The sequence below is a fragment of the Leptonychotes weddellii genome, unplaced genomic scaffold, assembly GCF_054177405.1.
Source record: "Leptonychotes weddellii isolate Sample4059 unplaced genomic scaffold, ASM5417740v2 HiC_scaffold_2703, whole genome shotgun sequence".
Lineage (NCBI taxonomy): Eukaryota > Metazoa > Chordata > Mammalia > Carnivora > Phocidae > Leptonychotes > Leptonychotes weddellii.
This window is the reverse complement of record NW_027863394.1, coordinates 1-13,215: the sequence shown is the minus strand read 5'-3', so window position 1 is coordinate 13,215 and position 13,215 is coordinate 1. Positions and strand designations below refer to the sequence as shown.

At 36.5% G+C, this 13,215-nt stretch overlaps 1 protein-coding gene across 1 annotated transcript; it reads left to right on the top strand.

The window, feature by feature from the left end:
• Positions 1–6,599: 6,599 nt before the first annotated feature.
• On the top strand, positions 6,600–7,612 carry LOC102726865 (olfactory receptor 4K15-like). The gene is given in 2 exon segments (XM_031025164.2): positions 6,600–7,469; positions 7,471–7,612. Coding segments are annotated over 2 exon segments (966 nt in total). The 5' UTR covers positions 6,600–6,645.
• Positions 7,613–13,215: the final 5,603 nt, after the last annotated feature.

The window sequence follows — 13,215 nt, the reverse complement described above, 5'->3', positions numbered from 1 at the left end:
ATGCGGTGGCTGGGTGATAGACATTGGGGAGGGTATGTGCTATGGTGAGCACTGTGAAATGTGCAAGACTGTTGGATCACAGATCTGTACCTCTGAAACAAATAATACAATATATGTTAAAAAAAAAAAAGAAGAAGAAGATAGCAGGAGGGGAAGAATGAAGTAGGGGAAATCGGAGGGGGAGACGAGCCATGAGAGACGATAGACTCTGAAAAACAAACTGAGGGTTCTAGAGGGGAGTGGGGTGGGAGGATGAGTTAGCCTGGTGATGGGTATTAAAGAGGGCACGTTCTTCATGGAGCACTGGGTGTGTTATACACAAACAATGAATCATGGAATACTACATCAAAAACTAATGATGTGGGGCGCCTGCGTGCCTCAGTCGTTAAGCATCTGCCTTCAACTCAGGTCATGGTCCCAGGGTTTTGGGATTGAGCCCCGCATCAGACTCCCTGCTTGGCGGGAAGCCTGCTTCTCCCTCTCCCACTCCCCCTGCTTGTGTTCCCCCTCTCGCTGTGTCTCTCTCTGTCAAATAAATAAAATCTTAAAAAAAAAAAAACTAATGATGTAATGTATGGTGATTAACATAACAATAAAAAAATTTTAAAAAACAAGAAGATATGTCCCCAAACTGGAAAGTACAATCTGAGTCAAGAAACTAATTCTTTAAGAATTCATTCAACCTATTTAACAATTTAGGATGTTGATTTAGCTGATTTCTAGTGTTCATATCAGCATCAAAATTCTATGTGAGAATAAGAAGGAAACTTTCTTTATCCTTTTATAGTCTGTTCTTAAATACAAAATAACCTCAGGGAAGGAGAACATCAGAGTTTCACCCAACAGCAAATATTTTTCCTAAAAATTTCAACTAAAAAATTTCAAATTTTTGGAGATGACTTTAAGTCGCTTCACTAGAACCTACTCTGTAGGATATAGTGCTTCTACTGTAAAATGGCTCTCACTGCCCTACACTAGAAACTTTGCCTTGGAAACTAAGCATGTGGCTCTTCTAGAACTATAAAAACACCAAGACATTTGCACTGCTATGTATCATGCAAAGGCACAAATATCTTCTCATCAATTTTTGACTCTCCTGGGACCTAAATTGTGCTAAAGCTCTCCTGAAGCAGAAATGAATAACCAACAAATTTATTCATTGCTTTTGTTGTTTCCACCATGTTACATTTTTCTCCAACAGGACAAAACATTTCCATTAGTCCTGCTCCTTTCTCCATTTGTAAAATCCTCAAGGTGATGCACTGTAACTCTTGTGCACAAACTCTCTAACATAATTAGCCCTAATGAAGGTGATTTCTACTATCACAACTCTCTTCTATCACCAGTACTACGCTGCAATCCAGTGATGTCAAATCACTAATTAGCTTCTAACAATTTTAATGGCTTTTCTTCAATCTATGTGTTGAGGATACTTCAAGGTATAAATGATGGAGATTAAAGTCTGGAAAGACATGGGTTCCCCAACATTTGCACCCCACCCAATGGATCCTGAAGAATATTGCTTCTCCCAGTTGGTACAATATAAGGCTAGGGACAAGAAGCGCACTGTTGTTCTGCAGCCTCCTAATTTGGTCACAACAGAGAACAGAGAAAGACAATTTCTCTCACCCTTTCAATTAATCTTCTATGTCCATTTTGGACATATTCTATGTCCATTTTGCCATTAGCTGCCCAAATATCTAAGTCTGAGAAGTGACTGATGGCCATATTTTTTTGCTAAAAGCAGGATAGGTTTAGCCTTTTAACTGAATATACTTGTATTTCAGTACAACCTTTTATACTTCTGTCACTGAATTAACTTTTGTGGACGGGTCATGCTTTCAAAAACCAGAGAATTAGAGAATATTAGAATTAGGAAGGAGACTTCTTCCCTCTTTTTTTGAAGAGACACAGAGCACCTTGAAGGGTATGTGATTTGCCTAAAATTGTGACATTATTTATTGAGAGGCAGAATTTGAACAGATATTTTTTATAACTCAGGCTACAATTTCTTTGAACATCATCTGTTGATTTGGACTTCAGGCTATTTTAAACCTTATAATTAGAATGCTCTTTGCTAATTCATGACTAGAAAATACAAGTAACATGAAAATCCAAATATCTTGCTTGATATATATTCTTTTTGTGAGAAAAGAAAAAAAAGAGGATAGCCCATATATGATTACTATCTTTTACAATCTTATTAATACTATGGTAAATTCTTTATATTGCTATTACACAAAATGTTTGATTCAATTATTTAATGATCATACATAACACATCTCTGAGAAGCAAGGAACAAAGTTATCTACACTTTGAGACGAAGGGAAGAAAAAGCCTAAATATTCCCTAAACATGGTTTTGATAAAATGATACAGTATTCCAATACCTCTCTTTACAGACCCCAAATCATATAACAATTACTATCCTACTAAGTGATACTTCCTAAAAAATATTCTTGCTGATCTTTAAAAGAAAACTTAAATGAAACTGCTGTAGATTGTTGCTGAAACTTCCCCTTACGAACAATGTTAAAACTCTGAAGAATTTCATCCATATTTCTGGACTTGTCGGATGAGGCTAAGTTGAAAAAAAGCATTTTCCTAATATATGTGGGTAAATATGCTATACTTGAAGCTGCAGTGGAGACTAAGAAATGATCCTCTTCATGTGATCCTAAGTTGCAGATGATTGGTATTGATTTCTAGAGGTCTCTGAAAGTTATTTGTAATCATCTAGTTTACTGCTATTGAAAACAGAAGCAAGATAGCTACAGTTAGGCTGAATTCTTTGCAAAACTGTGAAACAGGAAATTTTGCTTTAGCATGTCTTCCTTTTTGTCTACTCCTTTGTCTCCTTAGATTCCTGAGGGATCCAAGTACTCCCCCAGCTGCTCCGGACCTAAATTCAAATACTGCATTCAGCCTTCTCTCACCTCTATGAAGACAGTCCATCCTGGCTATGGACATCCATCCTCAGTCTACTGCCTTCTTATTTAAAAGTAAACTTTATGATTAATCTCTACAGAGCAAGGTCTATTTTCTTAGGAGATGTGGAAGTAACAACTAAATACCTACTAAGTGTTAATGACTACAAATTATAGGATATATCACACACCCCATTTCATCTTAGGTAAGTGAAAGCACTTTGTCAGTATCCTTACAAAGACCACACAGTAGCATTTGTCTCCAGTGAGTGTTACATCTTTGATCTGGATTTAGAGAGGGAGGGTAAAGGGAGTGGCAATGCTGGAAAACTTGTGAAAGATGGATCTTTGATCTGAGAAAGATTGCTGGCCTCTTGTAAACAATACTTCTACTTACTTGATTTAAATCCACCAGTCATAATATCCAAGACAGTAGTAGTAGGAAAAGATTTATTTGACAGAATTTCAAAAAGGAGGGACCTGAGGTCACCTAGTACAACCTTGTATGCATGCATTAATTTACTTTCAAATACTACAAGAAATGAAAGATTGGTCTTTGCAAGAACACATCTACTAATTAGAAACTCATTCCTGGATGAGTCAGGTCATACATACCACCTTTGAGCATATAAAATTATCAGAAAATACTCTGATTTCAAACAATACATTTCTTTTATTTTATTATTTTTAAAGATTTTTTATTTATTTGACAGAGAGAGAGAGTGAGAGAGCACAAGTAAGGGGAGAAGCAGAGGGAGAGGGAGAAGCAGGCTCCCCGCTAAAGAGGGATCCCGACTTGGGGATCAATCCCTGGACCCGGGGACCATGACCTGAGCTGAAGGCAGATGCTTAACCAACTGAGCCACCCAGGCGCCCCTATTTTTTTTTAATTTATTTTTTGAGAGAGACAGTGTTTCTGAGTGGGTAGAGGGGGAAAGGAGAGGGAGAGAGAGAATCCTCAGGCAGATTTTGCAGTGAACGTGGAGCCCCATGTGGGGCTTGACCCCACAACCCTGAGATCATGACCTGAGCCAAAACCAAGAGACAGATGCTTAACTGACTGAGCCACCCCGGCCTCCCTAACATAGATTTAAAAATTTTAATAGCTTTACTTTTTCACTATTTTACAGCAGTTTTATTTGGTGTAAAAAGACAGCCTATTTCATTTAATATATGTGCTGCCGAAGCGACCACGCCTATTTCATTTAAAAGGAATGTGCTAGCCAGTGAAGGAAAATGAGGACTCACCAACTTCACTAAATAAAAAAGGGATGAATATCAGTCAGTGATCTCTCAGGAGGCAAGTTACAAACCTAACTGTTCTATCACCAGTACACAGCTCAGTGCCCTGAGAAGGTGGGCATGTACTTACTTACAGATCAAATCACCTTAAAAAGAATGCATTTATATCAGAACTAAAGAATTTCTATTTAGAGTACACTTATTTAGAGTTTCTGTTGCTCATCGTGTTAGTTTCCTATATTAAGAATCCCAGCTCTTGATTGAATCAATTTGCCTACTACTTTCCTCCATGGAAAACAGGGTCTTTTCTTTTTCTGAGCCCCCCAAGAAGCCACTGACATGGAAGCATAGAGCTTTGCAGAAGATTTATTGGGAGGATGATTCCTGTGGTGATTTTCTCACAAAAGTGGATTATGTGTTTTATTCCTAAGGTACCAGAAAGTCTTCTCTGCCACCCCTTTCTGCTGTTTCTCTAGAAGGTCTCCCTGAGAGATTCATTCCCTGTGCTTAATATTAGGCTTTGCTGTTTCTGACAGGATACATATGAACTATCAGTTGGTCTTGTTGGGTATCATTTCCTTGCCTGCTTCTAGCCATTCATTACAGTATTTGTGTCAAGGAGTCTAAGAGTCACGGTATTTCCCAGGGAGGATAGGCCATGCTGTGAACCTAGAGTTAACTTAAAAACAGGCTACCAAGAAATGATGAGGAAGGGAGAAGCACACTGAGGAGAATATGGTGGCTCCTCAAAGACAAACTTACTCCATTGTATAATTTTACCTCCAGCCTGTTCTGACTTCAGACTCTGCTGTTAGTCTCTTCTGAAAATCCTAGAGCCATAGTTTTGATATAATTGGTAGTGATATGTGAATTAATTCTTTGGGGGAATTTTCTGGAGAACTGGAGATTTGAAATATAGGGGTGAGTCCCTGAATTTGGTTCCTGGGAGTTAAAATTATTCATCACATGCCCTGTCTTTATGTGTAAATCCTCCAGTGAAACTCAAGGAAACACTAGGCAACTTGCAATTAGATTTAAGAAGACATTAATATCAAAAAACTGCAGATAACTAGAAATCAGTAAAATAAAAGACACGCTCTTCCAAAGACCTGATTTAGATGTAGAAAGAGATATTTCTTTACATTTCACATTTTATTTTTCTTATTCACTATACAATGTTTCCAAGTTCTAGATAGATTTTAAAAGTATAGATAACATAAAAGGGAGAAAGTGTTGATAAAATAGAATGTAGAATAACTGCGTAAAAAAGAAGAAACATTGTTTTTTCATGGTCTGGACTTCTTATTATGAATACTACTGTACAATATAACTATAATTTTTAAAAGCCCCACCAAATTAAATGAAATGTCAGTCATAATTCAATAATACATCTGTGGCTATTAGCAACAATAGCTGAGCTTAATGAAGCTTAACATCAGGGAATAATTGAAAAGAACAAACGCACTAGATTCCTTCATAAAACAGAACCCCAGGAAGAGATGAGTCACAACTCTAGGAAGAGTTCCAATAAGCTCTAGGTCTTTGGGTTTTGCTAGGTTTGTATTTTAGTTCATTCAATTTTAACTGAATAGAGGAGGGAATAAGACCTAATCACTCAAGGCAATGATTTTGCCTATGAGCTCTCACACAATGTAACGGTGTCTCTTTAACTCCTCGTTTATTTTTTATTAATAAATAAAATATGCACAAAAGTACACATGGCAGATCTTGCACATCTTGCAAGTTTTCACAAAGCAAACACTTCCATGTACCTATCAACCACATCAAGAAACAGAACATTACCAGCACTTCAGAAGCCCTTCCTGTCACCTTCCTTCCCTATTCCTCTTCCAGGATAACCATGCCAGGAGCTTTTTTAATATCAGTGATTGGTATAGCCTATCTTTGAACTTTATTTAAATAGGTTCATACAGTATACACATTTTTGTGTTTAACTTTTGGGGTCAACATTGTGAAATTGTCTTCCTCTGTGTTAGCCATTCAAAAAATTGTTATATAATTTATTGTAGAAAAAATGATTCAGATTTTGTCTCTGTAATTTCTTAGACTGGATTTCTATAATGTCAAGAAAACATTTCAGATTTTCAATTTCATTTGTAAAGTAAGTAGATTACATTCCTCAAATTCATATAACTGGATATACCGCACATTCTGCATGGAGCACTGGGTGTTATGCACAAACAATGAATCATGGAACACTTCATCTAAAACTAATGATGTAATGTATGGGGATTAACATAAGAATAAAAAAAAAAAACTCTCCCCTCCATCCCTCTTTATTATTATTATGCTGCCTAAATAATTTTTAATGATGCATGAAAATTCAGATACATAAATATAAGTAGAAATTAGAATCTCTAAGGAAGGAAGTGGGACAGGGAAATGAAACCCATGCTCACCGATTGATCTCTGTCTGTCTCCTATTCAGGTAACAAGATAAGTTCCTTCCAAAGTCAATGAATGAGACAAATCATTCCTGGGTGACCGAGTTTGTGTTACTGGGACTCTCTAATTCCCAGGAGCTCCAACCCTTCTTGTTTCTCATATTTTCACTACTTTACTTAGCAATATTGCTGGGAAACTTTCTTATCATCCTCACTGTAACCTCAGATTCCCGCCTGCATACCCCCATGTACTTTCTGCTTGCAAACCTCTCTTTTATAGATATATGCGTTGCCTCTTTTGCTACCCCCAAAATGATTGCAGACTTTCTGGTGGAGGACAAGACTATTTCTTTTAATGCCTGCCTGGCCCAGATTTTCTGTGTTCACCTTTTCACTGGCAGTGAAATGGTGCTCCTTGTATCCATGGCTTATGACTGTTATGTTGCTATATGCAAACCTCTCCACTACATGACAATAATGAGTAGCCGTGTGTGTATTATTTTCGTTCTCATCCCCTGGCTTGTGGGTTTCATCCATACTATTAGCCAGTTGGCATTTACTGTTAACTTGCCTTTTTGTGGCCCAAATCAGGTGGACAGTTTTTTCTGTGACCTCCCTCTAGTGACCAAGCTGGCCTGCATAGACACTTATGTTGTCAGCCTACTTATAGTTGCAGACAGTGGCTTTCTTTCTATGAGCTCCTTTCTCCTCTTGGTTGTCTCCTACACTGTGATACTTATCACTGTTAGGAACCGCTCGTCTGCTAGCATGGCAAAGGCCCGCTCCACACTGACTGCTCATATCACTGTGGTCACACTGCTCTTTGGACCATGCATCTTCATCTATGTGTGGCCCTTCAGCGGTTATTCTGTTGACAAAGTCCTTGCTGTGTTTTACTACTCCCATCTTAAACCCGGTTATCTACACTCTAAGGAACAAAGAAGTGAAGGCAGCTATGTCAAAACTGAAGAGTCGGTATCTGAAGCCTGGCCAGGTTTCTTCAGTCATAAGAAATGTTCTTTTCTGGGAAAAAAAGTAAACTTACACAACTGTGACTACTGTAGCCTTGACTCTAAACAATTACAAATGGAATCACTATGATGTAAAAGTAGATCATTTTGACCAGTGGGAAGGGTAATTATAATAATAAAAGCCAAAGAATGGACCTTACTGATATTTAGATTCTCTTCCTTTATTATGTGTTTTGTTTCTATTTCCTACTTTTTATTTAAAATTTTTTAATATACAGCCTTTGAATACATTGAGAAATGGCATTTACTCATGTATATTAAATAAACTGTACCTCTTCCTCTCAAAACAGTACTGCTCAGATGCCAATTATGGAGTAATAGGTAAATTTCTCTATACAATAGAGAAAGTAGATCTATTTACATATACATGACACACTTAGATAAGACTGCATTTCACACAGTACTAGGTAACTGACAACACATGAAGACAATTCTATGATTGGTGTTAATGGTACAGTAACATGTAAAATGGCAAGGCTATACAGCAAAGCCATTTATAGTCAACACTTTCACAAATCCTTCTTTAATACTGCTGCCTAATACATATTATTCATGGAAAACAACTTGCTGAATAAATTTATTCACCAAAGTATGTTGTATTTAGTTGGGATAATTTTTGTTTATTTTTATAAAAAAAGATTGCATTTATTTATTTGAGAGACAGAGAGTTGAGCACGAGCAGGGGGAAAGGCAGAGGGAGAGAGAAAGGGAGAAGCAGAATCTCTGCTGAGCAGGGAGCCCAATGCAGGGCTTGATCCCAGGCCCCCAGTATCACGACCTGAGCCAAAGGCAAATGCCTAACTGACTGAGGCCCCAGGCACCCTTTAACTTCTGTTTAATACCGATAAAATAATCTGGAGAATTTCATAAATAAGTTATAATTCTTTACCACTTGTCATCATTATTATGAGGGTCTGAAAGCTAATATAAAACACTCTCGTTCCCCATAGGTCTTCATAATTCCTGTCTTCTCAGATAAGGTAGTTTTACATATTAAATGTTGGTAGAAATAATAATTTTCCTATGTGGACTTAGTTAAAATTTTATTTTTATATTGCATAATGCAGGTTTAGAAAATGACAGAACCCTATTTCAAGAACCTTGGGGTAGCCATGAACTTACTCCTTCATGATCACTTATGAAAATGAGATTTTCTAAGAATCCTCACTATAGGTTATTTTAGGCTTTTACTCTTTCATTGTATTCAAGTTTTTCCTATATTTTTCTAGTGTGTTCTAGTTTCACAATCTGTTATAATGTTACCTGTTTTCTAGACTCCAGTCCTTAGAATCTCTTAAAGGAATTCTCTAATTGTTATTACTGAAAGAGAAAATAAGTTCTCATTTTGAGCCAGAGAGTACCAATTTATTATGGACCTAAAGGCAAAAGCAATTCTAAGAGGAGATTTACAGGGATACAGGGCTACATATAGAGATAAGAAAAATGTCAAACAAACAATCTAACCTTACATCTAAAGGAAGAACAGTGACAAAGACCAAAGTGAGCAGAATAAAGGAAATAATAAAGATTAGAGTAGAAATAAATGAAATAGAGACAAAAAAATAGAAAGGTTCAATGAAACCAAGAGCTAGTTCTTTGAAAAGATAATTAAAATTGACAAATATATAGCCAGATAATCAAGAAGAGAGGACACAAATAAATAAAATCAGAAATGAAAGAGCAGTATCAACTGATACTACAGAAATACAAAGGATTATAAGAGAATATTATGAAAAATTGAATGCCAAAAAATTGGACGAACTAGAATAAATGGATAAATTCCCAAAAAACATATATCTAACATTCTAAAAACATCTTCCAAAGATGAATCAGGAAGAAATTGTAAACCTAAACAAACCAATTAGTAACAAAACTGAAACAACAACCCAAAAATTCCCAACAAATAAAAGCCCAGGACTGGATGGATTCACAGGGAAATTCTAACAAATATTTATAGAACAGTTAATACTGAGGTGCCTGGGTGCCTGAGTCAGTTAAGCATCCAACTTGATTTTGGCTCAGGTCATGATCTCAGGGTTGTGAGATGGAGCCCAGCAAGGGCTGCACTCCATGCTGCACATGGGAAATGCTTAAGATTTTCTTTTCCCCTCTCCCTCTGCCCCTCTTCCTCTCTAAAAAAAGATAATAAAAGAATAATGAACAGTTAATACATGATACCTTGCATCAACAAGAGAAATGATAAAAACCCTATGATCATTTCAATAGATGGGGAAAAAGCATTTGACAAAGTACAACATCCATTCATGATCAAAACCCTCAACAAAGTAGGTTTAGAGGAAACATACTTCAACATAATAAAGGCCATATATGAAAAACCCATACCTAACATCATACTCAATGGTAAAAACCTGAGAGCTCTTCCTCTAAGATCAGGAATAAGACAAGGATGTTTGCTTTTACCACTTTTATTCATCATAGAACTTGAAGCCCTAGCCACGCAATCAGACAAGAAAAAAAAAAATAGACCACCATACTGGTAAAGAAGAAATTCAACTGTCACTATTTGAAGATGACATGATCTATATACAGAAAACCCTAAAGACTCCACCAAAAGAAACAAAACAAATGAACAAAGAAAAAAAAGAGACAAACAAAAACCAGATTCATAAATACAGAGAAGAAGCCAAAGGTTACCAGAGGAGAGGTGGGTGGGGGCAATAGGTGAAATAGGTAAAGAAGATTAAGAGTACACTTACCATGAATACTGAGTAATGCATAGAATGTTGAATTACTATATTGCACACCTGAAACTAATGTAACACTATATGTTAATTATACTGTAATTAAAAAATAATAAAAAAAATAAAGAATTAATACCTATTCTCCTCAAACTATTCCAAAAAAAAAAAAGAAGGAAAGCTTCCAAATACATTCTACAAGGCCAAACTAGACACAGAATCCACAAAAAAAGCAAACTACAGGACAAAATCCCTCATTAACATGGATGCAACAATCCTTAACAAAATATTAGTAAATGAAATCCAACAATACATCAAAAAAATCATTCACCATGATCAGGTGGGATTTATTCTGGGGAGGCAAGGATGGTTTAGTATTTGTAAATCAATCAACATAATACAGCATATCAAAAAAGGAAGGATAAGAATCATATGATCATCTCGGGCGCCTGGGTGGCTCAGTTGGTTAAGCGACTGCCTTCGGCTCAGGTCATGATCCTGGAGTCCCTGGATCGAGTCCCACATCGGGCTCCCTGCTCGGCGGGGAGCCTGCTTCTCCCTCTGACCCTAACCCCTCTCATGTGCTCTCTCTCATTCTCTCTCTCTCAAATAAATAAATAAAAATCTTTAAAAAAAAAAAAGAATCATATGATCATCTCAATAGAGGCAGAAAAAGCACATGACAAAGTACAACATCCATTCAGGATAAAAATCCTCAATGGGGCCTGGGTGGTTCAGTCAGTTGGGTGTCTGTCTCTTGGTTTTAGCTCAGGTCGTGATCTCAGGGTCCTGAGATCAAGCCCCAAGTCAGGCTCTTCACTCAGCAGGGAGTTTGCTTCAAGATTCTCTCTCCCTCTGCCCCTCCCCCTGTTCTCTGTCTCTCTCTCTCTCATAAATAAATCTTTAAAATAAAACCCTCAGTAAAGTGGGTTTAGAGGGAACATACCTCAACATAATAAAGGCCATAAGGAAAAATCCATAGCTAACATCATACCTAATTGTGAAAAACTGAGAGCTTTTCTTCTAAGATCAGGGACAAGACAACAATGTTTGCTTTCACCACTTTTATTCATCATAGAACTGGAAGCCCTAGCCATAGCAATCAGACAAGAAAAAAAAAAAGGCAACCATATTGGTAAGGAAGAAGTTCAATTGTCACTGTTTGCAAATGACATGATGTTATACATAGAAAACCCTAAAGACTACAGCAAAAGCAGTTAGAAGTAATAAATGAATTCAGCAAAGTTGCAGGATACAAAATTTATACACAAAAATTGGTTGCATTTCTATACACTAATAATGAAGTAGCAGAAAATTAAGAAAACAATTTCATTTACAATTGCACCAAAAAGAATAAAATATCTAGAAATAAATTTAATCAAGGAGGTGAAAGACCTGTACTCCAAAAACTATAAAATGCTGATGAAAGCAATTGAAGATGATACAAAGAAATGGAAAGATATTCTGTGTTCATGGATTGGGAGAAAACTGTTAAAATGTCCATATTACCCAAAGCAATCTACAGAGTCAATGCAATCCCTATCAAAATATCAGTAGCTTTTTTTCACAGCAATAGAAAAATACTAAAATTCACATGGAACTACAAAAGACCTTAAATAGCCAAAGCAATTTTGAGAAAGAAGAAAAAAGCTGGAGGCATCACAATTTCAGATTTCAAGATATACTACAAAGCTGTAGTAATCAAACCAGTATGGTATTGGTGCATGTGCACACACACACACACACACACAGATCAAGGAAGCAGGATAGAGAACTTAGAAATAAAACCATGCTTATATAGTCAATCCATGATGAAGGAGGAAGAATATACAATGGGAAAAACCAGTCTCTTCAATAAATGGGGCTGGGAAAACTGGACAGCTATATGCAAAAGAATGAAACTGGACTCCTTTCTTATACCATACCTAAAAACAAACTTAAAATGGATTTAAGACCTACAAGTGAGACCAGAAACCATAAAACTCCTAGAAGAAAACACTGGCACTAATCTCTTTCCCATTCACCATAGCAACATTTTTCTAGATATGTCCCCTCAGGTAAGGGAAACAAAAGCAAAAATAAACTATCAGGTCTATAACTAAATAAGCTTTTGCTTCACAAAGGAACCAATCAACAAAGTGAAAAGGCAACCTAGTAAATGGAAGAAGACATCTGTAAGAGATATATCTGATAAGGGGTTAATATCCAACTGAGTGAAAATTTATACAGTTCACCACCCAAATAATCTGATTAAAAATGAAGGGTCAGAATACATATTTTTCCAAAGAGCATGTAAAGATGGCCAAGAGACACATGAAAAGATTCATATGTCACTATTCATCAAGGAAAGGCAAATCAAAGCCACAATGAGGTATCACCTCAGATTATATCACTGTCAGAATGGCTAGAATAAAAAAGACAATAACAAGTGTTGGTGAGAATGTAGGAAGAAAGGAACCCCTGGGCACTGCTATTAGAAATGTAAATTGGTGTAGCCATTGTGGAAAATAGTATGGAGGTTGCTCAGAAAATTAACTAAAGAAATAACATAGAATCCAGTAATTCCACTATTGGATATTCATTCCCTCCCACCTCCACATCAAAAAACACTGAAAACACTAATTGAAAAAGATATATGCACCCCTATGTTTATTGCAGCATTATTTACAATAGCCAAGATATGGAAGAAACCTAAGTGTTCATGGATAAATGGGTAAAAAAGAGATGATATACATACATACATGTACATACACACAGGGGTGATATACATACACTATAATGGAATATTATAACAGCCATAAGAAAGATGAGATCTTGCCATTTGTGGCAGCTAGATGAGCTAGGGGATATTATGCTAAGTGACATAATAAGTCAGATGGAGAAAGTTAAGTACCATATGATTCCACTTATAT